This window comes from Terrapene carolina, unplaced genomic scaffold (assembly GCF_002925995.2).
Source record: "Terrapene carolina triunguis isolate 2854851 unplaced genomic scaffold, T_m_triunguis-2.0 Scaffold461, whole genome shotgun sequence".
NCBI lineage: Eukaryota > Metazoa > Chordata > Testudines > Emydidae > Terrapene > Terrapene triunguis.
Window position 1 is genome coordinate 999367 of NW_020664812.1, and position 26257 is coordinate 1025623.

Here is a 26257-nt window from a genome sequence, read left to right on the forward strand (position 1 = left end):
CTTAGTTCACACACTCATCTTTTTGTTCTGTGGTCCATGATCAGTAATGCAACCCCTATAACAACAGCTGTCTTCTCCTTCCACGTGTCTCTCCAGGCATGCCTAACCTTCCTCTCAGTGTGGAATCTGGGGAAATTCCGGGGTCTTCCCCTCCGAGCCTTCTCGGAAGAGAATTCATCACGGCCTTCATGCAGAATGGCTTACAACAAACACTCAACAGCGACTTCCGGCTACTCATCACAGGCTACGCCCCAGCCACATTGATCACCATCTCCATGAAGAAGCCGGCGCTCAGGGTGCCGGTCCAGGTGGATGCCGGCCAGACTGCAACGGTGATAATTCCACCCCATGCTGAGATGGTAGGGGCCAAAGTCTTCGACAACACAGTTGTTGTCCGGGCTGACAATGATGTCTCTGTCCTCTCACTCAACTCCAAACCCAACTCCGCTGACACCACCCCCGTCTACCCGGTGCAGAGCTTGGGAACGGAGTATTATATTGTCACGCCGACCATGGGCACGGATCGCTATGGAGAGTTTGCCATTGTGGCCTGGGAGGGCCCCACCACAGTTGATGTGCACCTGAAAGGGGCTGTCATTTTTCAAGGAAAGACGCACTTCGGAGGGAGCAGGCTTACCATCAAGCTGGAGGCAAACCAGGCTGTCCAGCTGCAGAGCCCAGTGGACATATCTGGCACCAAAATCATTTCCCAGAAGCCTGTGGCTGTCTACGTTGGACACACCTGCGTGACAAGATCCAATCAGTGTGACCATGTGTCGGAGCAGCTCCTGCCTGCCTCCAGCTGGGGGACCACCTTCATCGTGCCCCCGTTGTCCTTTGAGATGCAGGGTGATATCGTCTATATCTCCACCTCCCAAGCAACTGAGGTGGAAGTTCAAGTTGGAATGAGCAAGAGCAGAATGAGGCTGCTAGCTGAGAAGGCTGTGCAGTACAGAATCCCTAGCTCCAATGCCTTGTTCTTCTCCGCTAGTGTTGGGATCCAAGTCATCTTCTTCTGTGATGGTGGGACCAAAGGAAACATCAGATACGACCCATTCTTCATGGCCATCCCAGCTGTCTCGAGCTACTGCCAGTCCTATCACATCTACGGGCACAACGAGTTTGAGAACTACGCGCTGATCATCGCCAAGACATCGGAGTCCGCAGGGGTCACCGTTGATAGGAGACCACTGCACAATGTCCTGTGGAGGCCAGTTCCAGGCACAGAATACTCTTGGGCTGAATACAGCCTTGGCAAAGGGTTCCAGGTCCATAACGTGGAGCATGCCAGCTCCCCCTTCGGCCTGCTGAGCATTGGGATCGGAAACCAGAAGGCGTACGGCTCCCCAGCCATTTGTGCCAGCGGTGAGTATGGGGTCGTGGATTCTCTCCACCTCTCCCTAGCACCCTCCTTCTCTCCCCTTGATTTCAGCCTCAGGATTGTTCTCTATAACTACATCAGAGAGATAAACACCAGGGTGGGAGAGGAGTCATTTAAGGGTCAGTGCTGGTACAAGAACAAATGACTATAAACTGGCCATGAATAAGTTTAGGCTTGAAATTAAATGAAGGTTTCTAACCAGCAGAGGAGTGAAGTTCTGGAACAGCCTCCCAAGGGCAGCAGTGGGGACAAAAAAACAAACTTGTTTTGAGACTGAGCTTGATACATTTATTGAGGGGATGGTATGATGAGACTGCCCACAGTGACTGCTGATAGCAAATATCTCCAACGGCCAGTGATGGGACACTAGATGCAGAGGGCTCTACGTTATGACAGAGAATTCTTTTCCAGATGTCTGGCTGGTGGGTCTTGCCCACACACACAGGGTCTAACTGATCACCATATTTGGGGTTGGGAAGGAATTTTCCCCTAGGTCAGATTGGCAGAGACTCTGTGTGGGGGGGTGTCACCTTTTCCTGCAGCATGGGGCACAGGTCACTTGCTGGTATGAACTAGAGTAAAAGGCGGATTCTCTGTCCCTTGAAGTATTTAAATCATGATTTGAGGATGTCAGTAACTCAGACAGAGGTTAGGAGTGGGGTACACGAGTGGGTGTGGGAGGTTCTGTGGCCTGTGATGTGCAGGAGGTCGGACTAGATGATCATGATGATCCCTTCTGGCCTTGAAGTCTATGAGTTAGTGGGAGCTGCAGGTACTCAGTTCCATCTGGATCAGCCCTTGGGTTCTGTTGGCCATCCCATGCCTGGCACCCCAGCTGGTTCTGTTGAACACAGGGGCCATGTCAGACCTCACTCCCCAGCAAAATCCATTGGAGATTATGGGTTTTTTCAGATCCATGCAGAACACTGAATTGCCGGGAGAAGGAAACATGTAGGATTAAGAACGGTCAGGCAATATGTTTCTATGACTACATGGGAACCTGCCAGGGGTCCCTGACCTCCCAGTACTACACCTTTGATGGTCAGACCATGGATGTCCAAGACACCTGCACCTATACCATCACCAAGTACTGTGGCCATGACCCCACCCTGGAGCCCTTCACCATTGAGGAGAAAAACAGCAACATGGGGGAACAGGACAGTTCCAACCTTGGGTTGACCACAATCCATGTCTATGGCTACAACATCTCCATCTACAAGGGAGAGAGTGGAGAAGTCAGGGTGAGTTGTCTGGCTCGGTTCACTTTTTCACTTCTAATTAGAACTGGGCATATTTTTTCGGATAAATGCTTTATTGAACAAAAGAGGCAGTTTCAGTCAATCCAAAACTAGTCATGAATTTGACACAGGCAGTTTTAGCCAGTCACAAAATGGCTGAAGGAGTTGCTGCATGGCCAGTTTTTAGCCCACTCTTTAGGGTTCTCAGCTGGGAAAGAAAAGACCCGGGTTCAAATCCTACCTCTACAACAGGCCCCAAATGCATCTTAGCAATTCCCCAAAAGTTCAGACTCAGTTCAATCCGAACCACTTTTTCTTTTTTGCAGCCGGCACCAAACTGAAAAATCAGCTACTCATCCTATTCTACATATAATACAGTGTTGTTCTGTAAGTAGCCCTCCACCCAAACTGCAGGGGAGTGAAAAACTGCAGAAGTGGAGACAGCTGAGCAAAAATCAGCATTTCAGTCCCTCGTGGAAAGGCTGGATGTTTTAATGTTTGCTGTCATTGCAAATCGAGATGAAGTTGAAATATGAAAATTTTCATGCAACGAAAGTTCCCAAACATTTTGATTCGGAAATGTCACATTTCTAATGTTTCAAAGTTCTCTAGACTCCACATGCATGTTCAGATTGTCTTGAAAATGAGTATGTTTTTTCAAGGCTGGGGTGTGAATTTTGAGTAGTTTGTCCATAAGAACAGCCATACTGTGTCAGACTAATGGTCCACCTATATTGGTATCCTGTCTCTGACAGTGACCAGTGCCAGATGCTTCTGGCAGTTTGAGGTTTAGGGACACTGGAGGATAGGGCTGCGTCCCTGACCTGCATGGCTAATAGCCACTGATGGCCCTATCCTTCATGAACTTAGCAGATTCTTTTTTGAACCCAGTTATATTTTTGGACTTCATAACATCCCCTGGCAACAAGTTCCACACATTAACTTTGTTGTGTGAAGAGGTACTTCCTCTTATTTGCATTAAACCTGCTGCCTATTAATTTAATCAGGTGACCCTCAGTTTTTGTGTTATCTGAAGGGGTAAAGAACACTTTACTCACTTTCTCCACACCAGTCAGGATTTTATACACCTGTACCATATCCCTCCTTAGTCTTCTCTTTTCCAAGCTGAACAGTCCCAGTCTTTTAATCTCTCCTCCAGTAGAAGCTGTTCCACATCCCTAATTGTTTTTGTTTCCCTTCTCTGCACCTTTCCCAATTCCAATATAACTTTATTGAGATGAGGCGACCAGATCTGTGCAGAGGGATTCCAGAACCAAAGGGCGGGTCTCTTTGTTATGCCTCTCCTTGTGTCGTGTTTTCATGCACACCCGCGGCTCAAACTATGGTACTGAATTGCCCTAAATTGAGCTTACCTGGTTGAATCTGACCTCAGGTGGGGTCCAGCTCCCAGTTCCAGGCTGGGCAAAGCAGTGTGGCCGAGTGGCTAAAGCATTCAAAAGACCTGAGTGTTATTGCCGGCATTGCCTGCTGACCTGCTGAGTGATGGTGAGTGAGTCACTTCTCTGCTATGTGATCCAGTTTTCCCTTCTGTAAAATGGGGATTATGATACAGACCCCCTTCGAAATGCACTTGAAGATCTACTAATGAAAAAGCATGATGTAAGAACTAGTGACCATTACTTTAACTTCTTATGTCCTGGTTTTGAGACGTTTAAATTTAGCCACAGTCTAGATTCTGGAAGGGCGCAAGGCAGTGCTGGGTAATCTTAACCCTGCATTGCCAAAGTTTTTTGGCAGTGAATTTCCCTTGTCTTTTTTCTTTTTTTTTTTTTTTTTTTATATTTATGGCAGTGAATCGTTACCCAGAGAGCTCACAGTGGCAGTAAGAGCGGGTGTCGTGGAAAGAGCAATAATGCCTCCGTTTCTTCCCCCTTCTCTTTCGTTAGTTAAACGACAAGAGCGTCCGCCTGCCGGTCACCCTGGAGGCTGGGAAAATCAAGCTCTCCCAGAGCGAGAGACGTCCCGTCCTGCAGACGGATTTTGGGCTCCAGGTGCGGTATGACAGCGATTGGGCTGTGATCGTGTCTCTCGCCAGCAGCTATTTTGGGAGCACTTGCGGGCTGTGTGGGAACTTCAATGGTGACACTGACGATGAAGAGATGCTCTCCAATGGCACCAAAGCCTCTTCCGTCCTGGCCTGGCTTGATAGCTGGAGAGTGGAGGACTCAGACCCCTCCTGCAGGGATTCCTGCCAGGGGAAATGTCCAGTGTGTGAGGAGAGCAAGAGGCAGCTCTACGGGGGGGACAGTCACTGCGGGGGGATCAGCAAAGCGCCAGGAGGACCCTTCAGAGAGTGTCACCCCAGAGTGAGCCCCGACGAGTTCTTCCACAGCTGTGTCCACAACGTGTGTCTGAATGAGGGCGACAAGAGCATCCTGTGCCAGGCGCTGGAGGCCTACGCGGACGCCTGCCGGGAGCACGCGGTCACTGTCTACGACTGGAGGACGCCCTCCGGCTGTGGTGAGAGCAGCATCTTGTTTTCCTTATTGATATGGGAGGAACAGGGCTAGTCTGTCGTTTCCCCCTGTTGATGGGAGGGATGGGGAGGGATGTGAGTGTGGGGAGGGAATGTGCAGGATCCTGGGGCATTGGGGTCACGATTGACACTGAGGGGAGAGCACCTTCTTCTGAGCTTCCACCCTGCTCCCTGCAGCATGGTGCCCACTACTGAACCCCCTTCCTCACCTCCTGCAGCACGGCGCCCCCTACTGAACCCATGTCCCGCCCCCTGCAGCATGGCACCCCCTACTGAACCCCCTGCCCCACTCCCTGCTGCACGGCGCCCACTACTGAACTGCCTGCCCCGCCCCCTGCAGCATGGCACCCCCTACTGAACCCCCTGCATCAACCCCTGCAGCACGGCTCTCCCGCTCCCTGCAGCACAGTGCCCTCTATTGAACCCCCTGCCCCACCCCCTGCACCACAGTGCCCGCTACTGAACTCCCTGCCCCACCCCCTGCTGCACGGCACCCACGACTGAACCCCCTGCCCCGCCCCCTTCAGCACAGCGCCCGCTACTGAACTCCTTGCCCCACCCCCTGCAGCACAGTGCCCCCTACTGAACCCCCTGCCCCACCCCCTGCTGCACAGCACCCATGACTGAACCCCCTGCCCTGCCCTGCCCCCAGCAGCACGGCACCCCCAATGAACCCCCTGCATCAACCCCTGCATCACAGCGCCCCCTACTGAACCCCCTGCACCAACCCCTGCATCACAGCGCCCCCTACTGAACCCCCTGCACCAACCCCTGCAGCACAGTGTCCCCAATGAACCCTCTGCCCCGACCCCTGAAGCACAGCGCCCCCTACTTAACCCCCACCCCGCCCTCTGTAGCACGGCGCCTGCTAGTGAGCCTATCACCACTATTTCCTGTGGCACCATGTCCCTCTACTGAGCCCCCTGCACTGCTTCCTACAGCACTGTTACTTTTACACCCAATCTCTGCTTCTCCTTAGCTGCTGAGATCTGCCTGGCTCCTAGTGCCAGAAGCTTTGGCTGCAGACACGCAGAGAACAGTGAATATTGTGCATGACCTTTCCTTGTCTGCATATGGGAATTAATTCCCTGGCCCATCCCTGTTGGCTCGTACAGCATCCTGCAAGGTGGATAATGCACTGGGTGCTGCTCACATGAACGAATCCGTCTGTAGCTCTCACTGTCTCTAGGCAGGTTATTTAGTTCACTGCAATCTCCCCCTCTCTGACCCCCTGACAGTCCTGCCCTGCCCTGAGAACAGCCACTACGAGGCCTGTGGGAACGCCTGCCCAGCCAGCTGCTCTGACCAAACTGCCCCCTCCTCCTGCCGGGAGCCCTGCGTGGAGACCTGCCAGTGTGACGATGGTTATGTCCTGAGTGCCGGCCAGTGTGTCCCCGTGGGGAGCTGCGGATGTGACTACAATGGCCACTACTACAAACCCAAAGAGGAGTTCTGGGCCGATGAGAACTGCCGCTCTCGATGCAGGTGTGACCCCAGCCTAGGCACGGTGGTTTGCCAGGAAAGCAGCTGCAAGAGCAATGAGCGGTGTGTCATTGTGAACGGTGCCCACCGCTGTAAGGCGACTACCTACTCCACCTGCATAGGTTCTGGAGACCCTCACTACACCACCTTCGATGGGAAGAAGTATGATTTCCAAGGCACCTGCATCTACCAGTTCGCGGCTCTCTGCTCTGAGGACCCCACACTCATTCCGTTCAACGTCAAAGTGGAGAACAACAACCGCGGCAGTAAGGCTGTGTCCTTCACCAAAACGGTGACCTTAGAGGTCTACAACGTGACCATCAGCATGAGCCAGGATCATCCACGCAAGATGCAGGTAGGGATGCAGAGGCACTATTGAGATCGCTTGCAGGGCTGAAAACTTGCTGTCTAGTCTATATCCAGGAAACACAACCCAGGTGGTTTCCATCTTCCCATACCAGAGTTTGAACTAGTTGAATATTTTCACATACAAATATTTGGTTGAAAAATGACCTATTTTCGGTGGGAAGAAATTCATGAAAATGACTAAATTTAGGGTGGAATGATTTGGTTTTTGAAAAAATGTTTGACGGGCACTAGAAATGCAAACTGGATCCACTTTGTTTTTCATCTTCCTTTCTTTTTTATTGTCACGTTTGGTCCCCTTTGTTTCAGGTTGCTCAGCCCCACTGCCACTGTCATAGAGTCATTGAAATGTGGGGCTGAGTGGGACCTCGAGAGGTCCATCTGAGTCAACCTTTTGTTTCAAAGTGTCATTTTGAAATGATGTTCCAAATGTTTTGTTCAACCTGATCAAACATGCTGGGGGTTCGTTTCGGTGAGAAAACCTGGACAGTTCAGTTGCGGTTTAAAACCAATTGAATTTGGGGGGTGTTTTTTCGATTCAGCCGCCGAACACTGCTGTTAACACTCAGAGGAGAATCTACCCGAGTGTTTGATCCAAATGTCCAAGCTCCTGAGTTCTGCAGCCCTTGTGCCATCAGCAAAATTCTGTCTTTGCCCTGACACCCTGGAGTAGAGGAGAGGCTAGCCACATCGTTTCAGCAAACTCTGAGGTCCCAAATGGTGCCCTCAGTTGTTATACCCTATTTGAGGGTTCACGAGAGGAAGACAGCCCTATTATTTCTATTAGACTTCCCAAATGAGCTCCTAGGTTTCAGCTCTCTCCATTTCTCTGTTGTTTCTATCAATATCCAGTAGCTGGTGCCAAGCTGTGCTGCAGTGGCTCAAGAACATGAGTACCAACCTCAGGCAGACTGCTAAGAACCAGGGCACAGACCACAAACTGGTTGTGAGTTCTGTACTTAGATTTCACCCATCAAGTGTAAACTCACACACTACAACAGCTTAACCATGGAGTCACAGCCAGTCCCCGTGGGTACTCCAGTCTGTCTGCTACCTTGTGATAGATGGTCCCTTACACCAAAAATCACAACCACATTCAGGCTACTGCCACTCCCAAAGGACCTGTCACTTATCCCAGGTAGCCAATCCTATAATAAAGTATCTAAAGACTTATTATAAAGGAAACTAGGGAGTTATTGATAAGGTTAAAGCAGGAAAACATAGATACAACGAGTTACAATCTTAAATTTCAAAAGGTATTAGAAGCTGTTGTAATAAGCAAGCTCTATGTCCTCTAGGCTAAGCGAACCCAGGCTAAGCACTGGGGATCTCTTGCTTATACCTAGTCAACCTTGCCCCCCAGAGTCCAAGCAGCATAAAGATACAGGTCCTTCTTTTCAGGGGGTTTTATCCCCAACCTCCTTTACAGATTCAGCTGATGGGAAGAATCCATTTGCATGACTCACCTTCGGGGGAAGTGGGGGGGCAGGGCGGGTGCCAAAGAGCAGAGCAACAAAGTCTTTTGTTCTCTTAATCATTACACAATAGTCCGTGTGGTATCCATGGGCCTTCCCTGTTGGCCAGCACCTTTTGTTGGAGACCAGCACTTCACACTAGTTAATGTCTCTCTCATGTCTGGTGATTTACACAGTAACAGAGGCTCACACTGCAAATGCTCAAATATTGCCTTACAATATGGGCTATAGATGCTATAGGTGAGATTAACGCAGGCAGCAACTCACAAGAATTCAATAGAGTTTAAATACTCAACACATTCTTATAATTCTATCACCTCTTTTACCAACACCAACACTCTGGTGACCCAGACTGATTCCAGCTACATATAACAAGGAGTCTGGTGGCACCTTAGTGTTGGTAAAAGAGGTGATAGAATTATAAGCTACATATGTGTCAGTATTCAACTGAGGCTTGGGGACCTTGGCATGATCTGCCAGTGTTGCACCTCCAGTGACGGGGGCTCCATGACGTCCCTTGGAATCCTATTGTAGAGCTTAACACCTAATATCTAACCTCAATCTCCCTGCTCCAGATTAAGCCCATTGCTTTTTATCCTACCTTCCGTGGACATGTAGAACAATCCATCCCCGTCCTGTGAAGTTAAAAAAAGAAAATGTGGTTGGTTCTATGCAGGCTCCTAGATAAGCTTCTTGGGGCTCCCTGTGCAAAGAGTTTTATGGAACATTCAGTTCTGGAGGTAGGTGGTCCAGGCTGCTCCATCTAAGGGTATGTGGAAGTATTGCAAGCTCCATGCAGGCAGGAATAGACCATTGACGGTCCACGCCATGTCTTTTCCAGGTGGATGGTGTTTTCGTGGACCTGCCCTTCTCCCACCAGCACAAGTTCAAGGCCTACATCAGTGGCGTTCATGGTTTCATCAAGACCGACTTCGACCTGAGAGTGAGCTTCGACTGGTACAGCTACGCCAGGGTCATCATACCCAATACGTACGCCAACGCTGTCTGCGGCCTCTGTGGCAATGCCAATCAGGACCCCAGCGACGATCTGACCATGAAGGATGGAACTCAGACATCTGATGAGATTCAGTTCGCTGACAGCTGGAAGGTTGGTGACGTCCCGGGTTGCTCGTCTAGCTGCACCGGGGACTGCTCAGTCTGTAGTGAGGCTCAGAAACAAACCTACAAGGGAGACCAGTACTGTGGGGTCCTCATCCGACAGAACGGGCCATTCAGACAGTGCCACAGGGCCATCGACCCAGCTCCGTTCTTTGATGATTGTGTCTTTGACACCTGCCACTACAAGGGTCATCGTGATACTTTGTGCAGCGCAATCAGTGCCTATGTGACAGCCTGCCAGGCCAGGGGCATCCGGATAGGGCAGTGGAGATCGGCCTCATTCTGCAGTAAGTGTCACTTTCTGAACATGTTGCTGTAAGTTTAATACAATCACAAACTGGCCAGCGAGCACATGCACCAGCATCCTCTGCTGGATAGAATCAGAACTGCTCACCCATATGTCATAGGCAAAGCGTTTCAAAAAACAGGGGGAGTGGGGACATTTAATAAAAAATTCCTAAATATTCAAGTTTGTTTGCATTTTGCAGGGCTCATAATGTAACAATTTTCCATTTTTCCAATTTTCTTTGTGATTTTTATTAGAATTTTGGACATTTCAAAATTTCTAATTTTAGACATTTCAAAATTTCATTTTTCCTTCTTTCTTGATCTCCTTTTGTTCTCTGTTTTTAGTCACAGTGCAATTAAATGAATTATATCCAGGTTGTTTTTCTCCACTTTTCTTGTTTTCTTTTTCCCCCCTTTTATTACTCTGAAAATTTCAAAACTTCTCAAGAGTCAGAGTTTCATTTTTTTCTCTTTTTTCAAAGTAGAGCAAGTTTTGAAAAGTGGAATAAGGAAAAATGAGAAAAATGGGGGGTGGGGGAGACACCAAGTTAGACATTATTCCTTGTACTGCATTCACTGGCAAAACAGGGAAATCAAAGATCTGACTATTTGAATTGTCAACACTTTCAACATTTTCAATTTTAATGAAAAATTGGAGAATTTTAAAAAACTGAAAGCTTTTTCTGAAAGCTTTTGGTTTCAAGAAAAACAACAACAACACTGTTTCATCCAAATCAAGTTTTGAATGAAGAATTTTAACCTATTCTAAGGAAGTCTCTTAATTCTTAGATGTGTCCAATGCTTTGATCTCTCTTGCTAATATGGCAGTTTGACCTCCTGGATAAATCAAAACCTCCAGCAGTTTTGAGCTAACACAAGTCCAAAAAACCCCAAAATCTCATGCCTGACAGTCCTTCACCCCACGACATCAAGAGAAGGGGAAAAAATAAAACTAGTCAGGAATTTCCCCCCAAAAATGTTTGTTTGTTGGAAAATGTCAGTTTGTCAAAACCAAAACTATTTGAGAAAAAGAAAAGAAGCAGAGTGTTGAAATTGTCAAAACATCTTGTTTTAACATTTTTGAAATCAAAACTTTTATTTTCTTGAGTCAAAATGACTTTTTGTTCTGAAATCTTATACTGAAAAACCTAAAAATGTTTATTTTTTTAAAAAGGTCAAAATCTAAATGAAACATTTTGAAATGGTCAAAGCAGCATCTTTCGAGTGACTGGATAAGAACTGGTTTCAGATTATTGCACTGTGACAATGCTAAAGATTTCAGCTTTTTGCACCATTTCAAAAAGGGCCAAAATTCAGAATCTCAAACTCTTGTGGGAGGGATAAAATTGTTTTCTGCCCAGCGTTAGAGAAAACATTGACTGTGACTTCAAAAATCAGATAAATCTAGTAGAGGACCACAGCCACATGACAATAACTGGCTAGGCATATGGTGATTTCATGGTGTCATGAAGAGGCAGAGTTAAAGCACTTTGGTTGTCCTAACTGTTCATTTCCATGCCTCCGCACCTTTGGGTTGCTTTTCAGTTTAACTTTAACTCTCAATTTCCTGGGTTTACAATGCCTGGTGGTAGGATAATTGCAACACCCCTGTAATGCATTTTACCTTAAATTACTGATATGTATTCTCAGCCTTAGCGCCATTTAACAAGTTTTGGCTAGAAACTGATATTATTGTTGCTGTTGTTGTTGACTGCACCCTGCTCTAACCATTAGACTCTGCTCCACTCCCAAAGCTGGGGAGAGACCTTAGGTGTCCTGGCTCCCAGCCCCCCTGCTCTAACCCACCAGACCCCACTGCCCTCCCAGAGCAGTAGGCATCACGTCTTTTCCCAGACTTCTTTGTGTTAACAGAGATCTGCATGCTCAATCCAATGTTTCCTGCAGGTCTCACCTGTCCCCGGAACTCTCACTACGAGTTCTGTGGGAGCAGCTGTCCTGCCACCTGCCACAGGCCCTCGGCTCCAGACACATGCGAGGAGCCCTGTGTGGAAGGGTGTTTCTGCGACACCGGATTCATCCTCAGCGGAGACCGGTGCGTCCCCATCGTGCAGTGTGGCTGTGTGCACGAGGGCAGGTACTACCAGAAGGGAGAGGAGTTCTACACCAGCGCTTCCTGCCAGAAGCGGTGCCGGTGCCAAGGCAACGGGGTCGTCGAGTGCCAGGCAGCCTCCTGCGGAGCCAATGAGGAGTGCAGGGTGGAGAACGGAGTCCTGGGCTGCCACCCCATGGACTATGGAACCAGCATAGTCTCTGGTGACCCTCACTACATCTCATTTGATGGACAGGCCTTTGACATCCAGGGCTCCTGCGCTTACACCTTAGCCAAGGTCTGCAGCAGTGACCCCCGGCTGGTGGAATTTTCCGTGGTGGTTGAGCACGAGAGCACCGGCGGTGGCCGTGTGGCTCAGACGCGGGCGGTGGCGGTCTCCGTGCATGGTTACACCATCTCTCTGGAGAGGGGAAGGAAGTGGAAGGTGGCGGTAAGTCCCTGCTTGAGATTAGTCTCATTGAAGCCAAGTGAGTGACTCACACCATTTGTGATCCTGACGTGTGCATGCCTGTGTGTGTGCATGCCTGTGTGTGTGTGTGTGTGTGTGTGTGTGTGTGTGTGTGTGTGTGTGTGTGTAACCAGGACACCGCTGCTGAGTCCCCACTAGTGACGGGTGAATTTCCCTCTCATTGGCACAGGTGGGTGGAGAGCTCTACACCCTCCCACTGACTATGGACGACGGAAAACTTCGGATCAACCAGGAAGGGAACAACATCATTGTCCAGTCTGCCTCTGGCCTCCAAGTCTTTTATGACACTGCCTCCTACCTCCTAGTGTCCATCCCCAGCACCTACAAGGGACACATGTGCGGTCTAGCTGGCAATTTCAATGGTGACAAAAATGATGACTTCCTGCTGCCCAATGGAAAGAGCACTCAAAGTTTGAGAGAGTTTGTCGCCTCCTGGAAGGTGCCTGTTGATGGTGCCATGTGCTCCGATGGCTGCAGTGAGAGATGTCCCATCTGTGATGGGGCCCAGACAGCACCGTACCAGTCCGAGAGCTCCTGTGGGCTGATCAGAGCCACCTCAGGTCCCTTCAGAGATTGTCACTCGCTGGTCAGCCCTGCCACGTACTTCAACCACTGTCTCCACGACATGTGTGCTACCAACGGGACGGGAGAGACCCTCTGCCAGAGCCTCCAGGCCTACGCGGCCGCATGCCAGACAACTGGGGCCAAGATCAGAGCCTGGAGAACAGCCTCCTTCTGCCGTGAGTTTACAGAGCAACCTACAGCCCTGGTCTTTCCATTGGCTTCATTTCAAGCCCATTAGCCCCCAAGGGATTTTTTTTTCCTGATGGCAACTTAGAGCTCAGGTTTATTATATCTTGGAGTGTTTGTGGCCCCTCTGTAGCCACATCATCTGCAGCATGCCTGATTGCAATTTACGCACCTGTGTTTTTGATTGGTTTTGTCCAGCCAGACCACCCTTGGGTCAGATCTCCATGGGTCTTTGGGTCAGGACTGGAAGAACATCGGTGACCCAATGTGGGAAACACTGTCCTCTGGCTCTGACTCCAATGTCTGGTGCTCTGGGACACTGCACTGCAGTAAATGCTACGGTTAAGCCATATCTGAGGTGATCCCACCACTGAGTCAACCCACCGCAGCACCCAGCTCTGAGCTAGGTGGCACTGTACTAGACAATGTAACTATGTCTCCAGTGGAAATTATTTTTAAACCTTCACTCCATCCTCTTTCTCTCTTGCTTCTCTCTCTCCAGCCCTTGCCTGCCCACTCAACAGCCACTATGAGCTGTGCACCAAGTCCTGTGATTTCACTTGTGCTGGCTTGTCTGCCCCTGCTCAGTGCACCCAGAAATGCTTTGAAGGCTGCCAGTGCAACACTGGCTACATGTTCGATGGGGACGGGTGCATGTCCATGGACAGGTGCGGCTGCATGCACGATGGACGCTACATCAAGGTGGGTCCTGGCTGTTCTGTGCAATTGGTGCCTTCAGAGCCTTAGAATAACAGGGCAGAATTGGTAAAAAGTGTATGAGTTTTCTAAGAGTTTCCAGTGAACTCCACAAATAGAGAATGGAGTCCATTAGTATGACCGACCTAGGTTTCATTTTTCCATCCTCATTTCCTGGTCTTTGATTTTCGTTTATGGTTCTCATTCTGTTCAGATGTCATTTCCGTGGCCTGTCATCATGATCTGTCATTGTTGCCCTCCTTCTTGACTGTAGTTGGTCAGCACCTTCTTCTGTTATCTTTTCCTTCTTTCTTTGGTCATCATGCTTATCCTTTATATGTTCCCCTGTACTTTGCCTGCCTTGTCTATTTAAATGGGGCGTGGGCTCTCTCATTGTATGTTTGTACAGTGTCTGGCACAATGAGGCCTCATTCTTGACTGGCCCCTAAGCACTACCACAATAAATACAAAATAATTGTCCTTGTTTCTTGAGTCATGTCCATTGTCTTTTGTCTTTTCCTTCTTTATTGGGTCACCACTGACATCCTTTGTCTTTTCCTTCTTTCTTTGATTGGTATCTTCTTTGGTTGACATTATCATCATTTAAAGTTTCAGTGTTTCTTTGATCCTCACCATTGTCCTGTATCTTCTCCTTGTTTCTTGGGTCATTGCCTTTGTCTTTCTGTTCTTTATTTGGTGATTATTGTCATCCTTTGTCTTTCCCCATCTGGTCTTTAGTCTCCTCTTGGTGAGAGTTTCCCTAGGTATTCTGACACTGTTGCTGTTGATCTTTGGAGGCTAATATCTGACCTAACAGAAAGTTTTAGAAAGTTGTTTATTTTGGAATTTCCCTCAGTCCAGGGAGAATGTCATCTCCAGTGACTGCTCAGAGAAATGCACTTGCCACCCATCAGGTGGGCTCATCTGTGAGAAAAACAGCTGTGCCACTGGCGAGATCTGCGTGCTCAGGGATGGGATGCATGGATGCGTGAAGCAGGAAGGCCGGTGCATGGTCTCTCCGGGTGCTTACCTCACCACCTTTGATGGTGCCAAGGGGAAACTCCTCTACAGTGGGACGTACAAAGTGGCCTCGCTCTGTGACGAGAGCTCTCCTGCCTGGTTCAAGGTGGTGGTAGACATCAGCGAATGCACCAATGACGGAATACCAGCTTGTGCGGTCATCTTTGTTTTTTTCCGAGACGCTCTTATCACTGTGAACAATAACATGGAGACCTGGGTAAGAGGGGGCCGAGTTGGAACATGCTGAGCCAAGGGGGCAAAAGCTTTCTACATCAGTTGGAGCCCAAGTGAAAAATCCTTCACTCTGATCTAGTGTCTCCAAGGCCTTGATAAATATTAGTGAATTAATCCCCATAACCCCTACCTGGGACTAAAGTAAGGGGCAGGAGGGGGAAAATACCAGCGCTTGTTGGGAATTTTCAGACAATTTTTTTTTTCATCAGGAAATATCAATTTGTCAAAACCGAATCTGTTTGGGAGGGTCAATTTCAATAAATCTCCCAATTCAAAAAACTGTTGAAAAATTCGTAAAGAAATTGTTGAAATGTCCCATTTTGACCTTTTCTAAATGACAAGTTTCGGTTTTCAGTTCAAAACAACGTCTCATTTAGAAATGTTAGTTAATTTATAAAAACAAAAAAGTTTAAACATTTTTAAAAATCAAAATCAAAACGAATCATTTCAAAGTTATGGAAATGAAACATTTCACTTGATCTGATCCAAAACAAATTTCAGATTATCAGTTTTTTTTCAACATTTTGACTTTTCTTCCCATTTGAGGATGGCAAAAAATGTCAAAATCTAAATTATTTTCATGGGATGGGAAAACAATTTCCCTCTCAGCTCTAGAAAATAGAGATCCCTATGTCTGCTGAAAGAAAAGGACTTGGCCCTCTCTCTCTCTAGCTCTTTGAGCAGGGGGTTGGACTAGATGACCTGCTGAGGTCCATTCCAACCCTGATAGTCTATGATTCTATGAAAGTACCCTTCCCCATTGCTCTCGGAGAATGCAAGGAGATCTCCCACTATGGTTTCAATCTGCTTTGACCATTGAATGAGACAGGCCTTAGTATCCCCAGAAACTCAGGCATAAAGTGATCAAATGTCTTGCCAAGGTCAAATAGGGAGTCAGCTGAGCAGTTGGGAATAGAACCCAGGAGTCCTGACTACAAGCTCTCCTTGCTCGAACCACCAGACCCCTCCCAGAACCCAGAACAGAGCCCAGGAGTCCCCCTGCAGCTGCATCCACTAGATCTTATTCTAGACCCCATTGACTTGTAACATGGTCCATGGACTCAAGACCCCATTGACTTGTAACGGGGCCCATGGACCCTAGCTCAGTCCCTGCTGCTCCCATCTCACTGACTCCCACATCCCCCAGCTCTCCCCTGACCTCCCCATCTGTGCTTTCCAGGTGAATGGGCGCTCAGTGCAGCTCCTGGCAAACGTCTCCGATGCTGTGTCTGTGATCGAATCTCAGGGCGGCGTGGCCGTGGTCCAGGCCTCGGGGATGCAAGTTCTGTTCAGCCCCAGTGGGGAGGTGACGCTGAAGGTGGGCGAGAGCCTGGCTAACAAGCTGTGTGCACCCTGCGGGAACTTCAACGGCGACGTCTCCGATGACCTGCGGCTGCCCAGCGGGAAAATCGTGGGGAACATTGCCGAGGTCATCGACGCCTGGAAGGCCAGGGACTTTTTAGGATGGTGAGTGGCTCTGCAAATGCGGCTTGTTCAGTCAGTGCCTAGCAATGATTGCTTGTAGTTGGGATACAGAGTTGGGCTGGTTGTATAAACCCCGGGGTACTAGCAGAGTGTAGGGACAATCCTGTCCTGGGACTAGCAGGCTGTAGTAGAAGGGGATTCAATGGGTCTTCTCCGTCTTTTTTGATTCTGTCCACAGTGACTGACGCGCAAAGGCAAGATGCTTCTCTGGCTGGTAAGTGACCTGCTCTTTCTAATACATCACAGCGTCAGCTCTGCATACATCTGATGGTTTAACTGGGCTGGTTTCATCAACTCTAATTGCTTTACAATAAAGTTTTCTGTGACTTAATTTCTTAGGTTTTTATTAAAGCTTAAGCATGGGGTTGGATGCTGGGCAAAAGGTTGGAATTGATCTATGAAGGGAGTAAAAGGGAGAATAGAGCCAACCCATTTAATCGTAAATGTCTTTTTGACCAAACTAGAAATTTCCATGGATAATTTTTGCTTTGGTCAAAATTATTTGGGTAGTTTAGGAAAAATGTTTGAAACTAACCTAACTGAAAACTGTTTAAAAAGGTTATTTTGTTTGGAGGCCATTTTTTCCCATTTGGTTATTTCAGCCCTTTCTGTTCCTCTTCTACTGGAAAAATGGAAAAAAGGGGAGGAGTAAAAAAACAAAAAGAAACAAAATGTTTGCATTTGAAATGAAATTAAAAAATTTGAATAATTCCCAGAAATTTTTGGAAACAAAATGTGTTTCTTTTGTGATTTTTCATTTAAATTAAAATGTAATTTTAGTAGGAGAGCCCCTGATGACAGATTATTTTATTCATCAGCAATAGGACATCAACAAACCTCTTTCTCATTGTAGGGTAAAATCAGATGGAATAGCATAGACCCTGACAGAGAAATCTTATATGTTCACATAGTCCCTCAAGCTTAATTGCATATAGTCCATCCCATCTAGGGGGCGTAGGACTGGACAGGACCTCCTGGGTCATTGAGTCCAGTCCCTGCTATCACAGGCCACCATGTCCTATACTTCCGGTCATAAATATATTAAGCTCCATCTAACACTAGTTAGGTTGTTTGCCCTCATTCCTTCCTAAACGTCACTCCCCTAGAAAACTCCTGCTAATTTCCAGCCTAAATTTGTTCATGTCCATTTTATCCCCATTTGTTTCGGTGCCAATATTGTCCTTTAACTTCAATATCTCCTCCCCCTCCCTGATGTCTAGTCCTTGATGCATCTACAGAGGGCAATCATATCCCCTCTCATCCTGCGTTTTAAGCTAAAGAAACTAAGCTCTTTCAGTCTCTGCTCATAAGATAGGCTCCATTGCCCCTGATCATCCTCACACCCATCTTCTGCACCTGTTCCAGTTTGAACTGATCTTTCCTGAGCAGGGGTAACCAGAATTGGACACAGTATTCCAGATGAAGTCTTCCCAATGCCTTATACAATGGTGCTAATACTTCCCAGGTGCACACAGTCCATCAGGTTTATGTGCATGACCCATCAGTATCAGTAGTGGAATGTCAAGTTGGAGATGGAATTATCTCAATGTATGGCATTTATGAGCTCATTCCTGGTATTGGGTCCAGTTCAGAGGTCCACACTTAAAAAAGAGATGCTGACAACTTGAAAAGGTTCAGAAAAGAGCTACGAGAGAAGAGGTGGACGGGAAATATTTCCTGTCCTGCAAAACTTCTCAAGATTTCAAAAAATTTCCCATTCCGCATTGAGACAAAACCAAGACCTTTCAAAGTGTTTCATGGAGAGAAATCTTTGCCCCAGAATACCCAGTAGTCTGGGGGTTAAGACACTTGCCTGCAAAATAGATGACCCCAGTTCAAGTCTCTGCTCTGTCATTCTCCAACATCCCAGGTGACTGCCCACCCCGCCAGGCTCTTGGCTTTTCTGGGGCGGATCTTTTTCTGGTTCTGGTCAGAAATTCCATCCTGGACCTGAGAAAACTCTCTCAACAAAAAATGTGTTGTTACTCGTTCATTCCCATGAAAAGTTTTGGTTTTGGCCAGTTGGCATTTTCTGAAGAAAACCTGTTTTGTCATAAAGTTCCTGACCAGTTCTCATGAGAATGATCCTTAGTTAGGAAATCCCGCCCCAGAGCGAGAGACTAAAGGAGCTGCATCTATCTCACTTATCCAACAAAGGCTAAGAGGTGACTTAATCATGGTTTGTAAGGACCTCCTCTAGAAGGAGGAGATTTCTGACAAGAGAGGGCTCTTTGATCCAGTAGAAAAAGGCAGAATGAGATTCAGGGGTTGAAACAAGGCAAGTTTAGGCTAGAAATAAGGCACACATTTTAACAGTGAGCAGAATTAACTGTTGGAACAGCTGACCTAGGGATGGGACAGACTGTCCTTTACTTGCAGTCTTTGGGTCAAGACTGGAAGTCTTTTTAAAAGCTCTGCTATCGCTCTAACAAGAAGTTATGGGACTGATGGAAAAATTACTGGGTAAGATTCTCTGGCCAGTTCTAGCCAGATCAGACTAGATAATGGCCCTAGAATCTATGAATCAGGCTTATTTGTACACATGCTTATGCACACAGAGTGTGTCTATTTTACAAGCACACACCCATTGTGCTTTTACACACATGGCCCATCAAGCTTATGTGTACGGCACATAACTTTTAGCTGCATGAGCATATGATGTATCTGTGCAGCACTTAACAATTATCCACTGGTTCATAAAAGTTCAGTTACGATGAAAAATGGCAAAAAATGATCAGAAATACATCCCCCCCCCAATTTATTTGTTACTACAAATCTATTCAAGATAAACCTCACTAGTAAATTTTGCATGGATAGAAAACTTGTTTAAAAGATGTGTCAACAAAGAAAGATTCCAAGGGCAGCTTTTAGCAGGAGTACAATCTCAAAGGCTTTTGATTAGAAATACACTGTACGTAGAGAAACCAAACAAAAATGTTACAGAAAATTCAAACTACACTAAAAGAACTTTATGTTTCCAGAATCAAACCCTCAAAAAGTTAGGAAATACCAGTATTAAGGTTGCCTGTGTAATCTTAATTCAGTCCCCTTGTGTATATGCATTAGGATCTTTAATTCCATGATCACAGACAATTTGTACCCGGTCTTTCAATGCCCAGATTGGACCTGCTCAGGGATGAATCAGGGTTGTGTAGTGATAGAGGCTGCTGTCTGTAGGACCCCTGGCCTCATTGATGGCAGAAGTTGGAAGGTGTGCACTATTTGAAGGGTGTGTTTAGGCCTACGCAAAACTAAAGGCCCTCCCCCTCAACCACTATGTCCAGGCTCCAATTAATTACGGGGGATTGGAAGGTTTATAGAGCATGAGGCAGGGGACTGAAGGAAAAGAACAGAGGGTCTTGTGGTGTGAATGCTGCCCTGGAGAACTGGATTCTACCCCTACCTCTGCCTATGTGATGTAAGCCACTTAACCCGTCGTTCTCCTAGGGGGTCACTAACTCCGGGTTTCTCATTTTCCGGGTGTCTGATTTGAGACATGGTTTCACAAAAGGTAGATTGTGCCAAACCAACCTGATCTCCTTCTTTGAGAAGGTAGCAGATTTTTTAGACAAAGGAAACGCAGTGGATCTAATTTACCTCGATTTCAGTAAGGCATTTGATACGGTTCCACATGGGGAATTATTAGCTAAATTGGAAAAGATGGGGATCAATATGAAAATTGAAAGGTGGATAAGGAACTGGTTAAAGGGGAGACTACAATGGGTCATACTGAAAGGTGAACTGTCAGGCTGGAAGGAGGTTACTAGTGGAGTTCCTCAGGGATCGGTTTTGGCACCAATCTTATTTAATCTTTTTATTACTGACCTTGGCACAAAAAGTGGGAATGTGCTAATAAAGTTTGCGGATGACACAAAGCTGGGAGGTATTGCCAATACAGAGAAGGACCGGGATATCATACAGGAAGATCTGGATGACCTTGTGAACCGGAGTAATAGTAATAGGATGAAATTTAATAGTGAAAAGTGCAAGGTCATGCATTTAGGGATTAATAACAAGAATTTTGGTTATAAATTGGGGACACATCAGTTGGAAGTAACAGAAGAGGAGAAGGATCTCGGAATATTGGTTGATCACAAGATGACTATGAGCCGCCAATGTCATATGGCCGTTAAAAAAGCTAATGCGGTCTTGGGATGCATCAGGCGAGGTATTTCCAGTAAAGATAAGGAGGTGTTAGTACCGTTATACAAGGCACTGGTGAGACCTCATCTGGAATATTGTGTGCAGTTCTGGTCTCCCATGTTTAAGAAGGATGAATTCAAACTGGAACAGGTACAGAGAAGGGCTACTAGGTTGATCCGAGGAATGGAAAACCTGTCATGTGAAAGGAGACTCAAAGAGCTTGGCTTGTTTAGCCTAACCAAAAGAAGGCTGAGGGGAGATATGATTGCTCTTTATAAATATATCAGAGGGATAAATATCAGGGAGGGAGAGGAATTATTTAAGCTTAGTACCAATGTGGACACAAGAACAAATGGATATAAACTGAACATTAGGAAGTTTAGACTTGAAATTAGACGAAGGTTTCTAACCATTAGAGGAGTGAAGTTTTGGAACAGCCTTCCAAGGGGAGTAGTGGGGGCAAAAGACCATATCTGGCTTCAAGACTAAGCTTGATACGTTTATGGAGGGGATGGTATGATGGGATAGCCTAATTTTGGCAATTAATTGATCTTTGACTATTAGCAGGTAAATATGCCCAATGGTCTGTGATGGGATGTTAGATGGGGTGGGATCTGAGTTACTACAGAGAATTCTTTCCTGGGTGCTGGCTGGTGAGTCTTGCCCACATGCTCAGGGTTTAAGTGATCGCCATATTTGGGGTCGGGAAGGAATTTTCCTCCAGGGCAGATTGGCAGAGGCCCTGGAGGTTTTTCACCTTCCTCTGCAGCGTGGGGTACGGGTCACTTGCTGGAGGATTCTCTGCACCTTGAGGTCTTTAAACCACGATTTGAGGACTTCAATAACTCAGGCATAGGTTAGGGGTTTGATCCAGGAGTGGGTGGGTGAGATTCTGTGGCCTGCGATGTGCAGGTCAGACTAGATGATCATAATGGTCCCTTCTGACCTTAAAGTCTATGAGACCTTGGGTCTGATTTGCAGAGGTGCTGCACACTCCCAGCCATGACTGAGGTCAAGGGCAGCTGGGCTTTGATCATAGACAGAGCTATGGAAATGCTAAGCACTCTGGAAAACCATCGCAAATTGGGCATCCAGAATTAGTAGACACTTCTAGACAATTTTGGCCTTAAGGGCTGGTCCACACTAAGCCCCCAGTTCGAACTAAGATACGCAACTTCAGCTACGTGAATAACGTAGCTGAAGTCCAAGTATCTTAGTTCGAACTTAAAGGTACTTACTGCGGGTCCACACGCGGCAGGCAGGCTCCCCCGTCGACTGTGCCTACTCCTCTCGCGGAGCAGGATTACCGGCGTCGACGGCGAGCACTTCCGGGATCGATTTATCGCGTCTAGACAAGACGCGATAAATCGATCCCAGAAGATCGATTGCTTGCCGCCGAACCAGCGGGTAAGTATAGACGTACCCTAAGTCTCTGTCCCTCAGTTCCCCAGCTGTACAATGGGGATGCTAGTGCCTCCCCACAGGGATTGGGTGCGGAAAAATCCATTCATGACTGCGAAGCACTCGGATACGATTAGTCCAAGTGCCCTGGAAATGCCCAGGAGGATGTAAAGAACTCCCCATTCACTGACAGTGGTGCGGATCCTGTGGAGAAATAGTCAGTGATCATATCATTAAAATATCATTAAAGCAGCCATCCCCCAACTGTGGTGTGTGCCCCCCTTGGGGGCGCAGAGATGTTCGGGGGGTGCGGCTGGGGCCCAGGCCAGCCCTGGAGAGTGGGGGCGGGGAGAGGACACCACCCAGCTCCACTCCTGGCCCTGCCCCCAGGGCTCCTCTGCCAGCCCCCGCCCCTGCCAGTCCCCAGCTATGGCCCTGCTCCAGGCCCCCGGGGTGGGGGGGGAGCAACAGCGATGAAAAGTTTGGGGACTACTGTACTTAAGGTTGTATCAGGGCCAGCACTTCCACTAGGCGACCCTAGGCGGTTGCCTAGGGCAGCAGGATTTGGGGGGCGGCATTTTGCTGCCCTCAGGGGAAATTCGGCGGCAGGGGGTCCTTCCGCTCCGGGTCTTCGGCGGAAATTCGGCGGCAGGTCCTTCACTCGCGCTGGGACCCGCCGCCAAAGTGCCCCGAAGACGCGGAGCGGAAGGACCCCCGCCGCTGAATGCTCAGAGGAGGAGCGCTGACGCCTAGGGTGGCAAAAACCCTGGCACCGCTCCTGGGTTGTATCATAATGCAAATGCACAAGGGGGCTGAATTAAGGTTGCCCCTGAACCTGCCCCATTCCCCCCTCCCTGAATCTCTTCTCTCCTCCTACTGTGCCCAGCTCTGCACCCCTCTTGCTGTGTCTTCCTCCTCCATGCTGGAAACCAGCAGGGGGACCACAGAAAGCACAGGAGACATAGTGTTCTCCGTTTCGCACCTAGTTGCTGGGAGGAACAGTTGAAGGGAAAGTACTGGTCAGCTCCAGCAGCCTTGGGCTGGAGCATGCTCAGTTGCTCCGTAGGGTTGGTGCATGTGCAGTCTGGTCACATGTAGGGGGTGTGAGGAGGGGCTGGAGCATGCTCAGTGAGGATGGAATTTTTGGCGATTTTAGTTGTAAAACTCAAAGTCTCTACTGAGCATGTGCAAACTGAGATTTTTAAGACGCTTATAATTTGCTCAAAATTAGGTTTTTTTCACAGTGGTGGCAAAAGGCACCTCCCTGACCTCAGGGTGGCTGTCTCACTAAATTTTAAGTCCTTGCTCCAAAACATGGAGGTGCTAGAGCTTCTCAAAGAGACTGTGGAAAGATTTATTTTTTTAACATGAGCAAAACAAGGTATTGTTCCTTAATTTCATTCTCAGAAAATTCTAAACTGTTTTAGTTGTTGTGCCTCAGGGTAACTTTAAAAAGCAAAACAACCTGAGGCAGAGGCCCAGCATGGGAAATTTCAGCCTGAACAGTTGAAGTTTGGCAAAGTTATAAGCAACTGAAAATAGGGTCTTGTTGGGAAACCTTAACCATAGATGGTGCCACCAGCCCAGCCTATAATGTAAATGTATCTACCTTCAGAGTGCTGCAACAAGGAGAGTAAGTAGTATCATCCCAGTTTTACAGAAAGTGAAACTGAGGCACAGAAATGAAGTGGAACAGAACCCCAACCCCTCCCGTTCCAACTGCTACTGCACACTTCTGTCCAGAGCCAGGACTAGAAACCAGGCATCCTGATGCCTAGCTTCCCCTGCTCTAACCACTAGACACCACTCCTCCCACAGAGCCAGGGATAGAACTCACGAGTTCTGGCTCCCAACCTGCCCTGCTCTAACCACTATACCCCACTCTCCTTCCAGAGCCAGGGATAGAACCCAGGAGTCCTGGCTCCCAGCCCCCCTGCTCTAACCCACCAGATGCCTCCCCTCTGCCAGAGTGGAGAATAAAAGATTGTATCACAATAATGCATATACAAAAGGGGGCTGAATTAAGTTTTTACAGGGCCACCTTAACTGTGGCATTTCCTAAGTTTTGACCAAGTGACTTAGCAACCTTACTGTTCTTTTAAGATAGCTTTTGTGTGTGATACATATATATATATATATGTAGATCTATAGCCAGTCGCTCAGCCCACCCTCCTATAATGTAAACATATACCACCAGAATGTGGCAGTGAGGAGGGTATTATCCCAGTTATACTAAGGGGGAAACGGAGGCACGGTCATATCCAGAGCAGCCAACCCGATGGCTTGTTCCCTGTTGACTCTGGGTTTTCACACCCTTCTCCAGAGCGGTGGGAAAACCACACATGCCCCCCCCCCGCCCCCGCCTGATTGGCTTCCTTTTCCCCCATGATTCTGCCTCGCTAGGGAAGGGCAGCCAATCAGAGCCTGGTCTCTCAGCAAATGTCACAAACAGCACTCTCCTCCCCCATCCTGTAGGACAGAGGTGGGCAAACTTTTTGGGACAAAGGCCACATCTGGGTGGGGCAATTGTATGCAGGGCTGGGGCAGGGGGTTGGGGTGCGGGAGGGAGTGGGGGGTGTGGGATGGGGTGCAGTGTGCAGGAAGGGGCTCAGGGCAGGGGGTTCGGGTGCAGGAGGGGAGTGAGGTGTATGGGAGACTCAGGGAAGGGGGTTGGGGTTCAGGAGGGGTGCGGGGTCCGGTAGGGGGCTCAGGGAAGGGGGTTGGGGTGCACAGGGGTGTGGGGTGTATGAGGGGGCTCAGGGCAGGGTGTTAGGGTGCAGGAGGGGTGCAAGGAGCAGGCTGGGGGCTTAGGGCAGGGAGTTGGGGGGCGAGGTGCAGGAGGGCTTCGGGCTCTGGGATGGCAGTGGCGCCCATCGGGGCCATAGCAGGCTCCTTGTCTGCCTGCCCGGTCCCCGGCCCTGCGCCGCACCAGGAAGCGCTGCAGCCCCTGGGGGAGGGGGGCAGAGAGCTCTATGTGTGCTGCCCTTGCTCCTCCTCCAGGTACCTCCCCCGAAACTCCCATTGGCCACGGTTCCCTGTTCCTGGCCAATGGGAGCTGCGGGGGGCGGTGCCTGGAGGCAAGAGCAACGCACAGAGCCCTCTGCTCCCCCGCCGGGGGGCCGCAGGGGCGTGGTGCCGGCCGCTTCTGGAGAGCGCTTCTGGGGGGCAGTCCCGTGGGCCGGATCCAAAGCCCTGAGGGGCCAGATCCAGCCCGCAGGCTGTAGTTTGCCCACCCCTGCTGTAGGAAGTGAAAAGGCTTGGCTTTGGAAGGGGGTCATCTGAAAGGGACTGCTGCCCCTTCCGCCCTATAGCCCCCCCACAACCTAGCAGGGTCTGGGCCTGTTCACAAACTGAGCCCCGCTCCCTTGTGGGTGGAGTTTCCCTTCCTATTCCCAGCCAGGCCCCTCCCACAAGGGGTGGAGCTACCCCGTCTATGTGTCAGTGGGGCTGGGCTGTGGGATTTGAGTGGTGGAGGGATGAGCAGCTCCCCATGTGGAACGGGAGACGGGGGGCAAGGGAGGAGGGGTGGCTGGGGAGCAAGATGGCACCAGTGTTAAGGGGGCAGCTGGTCACAGGGGTTGGGTGTGGGGTTACTGGGGGCAGAAGAACATGGCACCTGGGAGTTCAGAAACAGGGGGAGAGGGCAGGGCCAGGTCAGCCAGCACCACCTATTCAGGGAACTGGGATCGTCTGCCTCCCAAACTGGACCAAACTGGTGCAGAGTCCTGGGGGTGGGAGGGAAGCAGTGCCAGAATCTTTGCCTCCCCTTCCTGGGGCGAGCTGGGTAGACAGAGCCAGCTCAGGGGCGTGGGGAGAAGCAGAGCGGTCTAGGCGGCCAAGAGAGTCCCAGGAGGACGTACAGAGAGACTCTGTTACAAGGAGGCAGCCAGGGCATCCGTCCCAGCTCATGCCCGGACGTGTTTTCTCTTCTAGCCACGCTTCTAACATCGTGCGAGCTGACCTGGAAGCTCCGTTGGTCCTTGCACATTAGACGGCGCCAGCGTGGGTTTGGCCCAGGAATTCCCACTACACAGAGTGCTGGAGGCAGCTGGGACTCACCGGGCCATGTGTGTGGCTGAAACCCTGGGCTGATGTGTCCAGAGCTGTGTGAGGAAATTGGGTGCACCACGTTCCCAGCTTTA

The 26257-nt window shown here is 48.8% G+C and overlaps 1 protein-coding gene across 1 annotated transcript in view; it reads left to right on the top strand.

Annotated features, from left to right (window-relative positions):
• LOC112124209 (IgGFc-binding protein-like) overlaps window positions 1–26257 on the top strand; it is a 27930-nt gene extending 1673 nt beyond the window's left edge. Inside the window, exons 3-13 of the mRNA XM_026658563.2 lie at window positions 97–1365; window positions 2294–2622; window positions 4527–5100; window positions 6355–6953; window positions 9281–9845; window positions 11752–12347; window positions 12556–13126; window positions 13639–13838; window positions 14689–15069; window positions 16267–16553; window positions 26049–26257. Coding sequence (XP_026514348.1) covers window positions 97–1365; window positions 2294–2622; window positions 4527–5100; window positions 6355–6953; window positions 9281–9845; window positions 11752–12347; window positions 12556–13126; window positions 13639–13838; window positions 14689–15069; window positions 16267–16553; window positions 26049–26106 — 5429 coding nt within the window. The 3' untranslated portion in view covers window positions 26107–26257. The remainder of the gene's footprint in view (window positions 1–96; window positions 1366–2293; window positions 2623–4526; window positions 5101–6354; window positions 6954–9280; window positions 9846–11751; window positions 12348–12555; window positions 13127–13638; window positions 13839–14688; window positions 15070–16266; window positions 16554–26048) is intronic.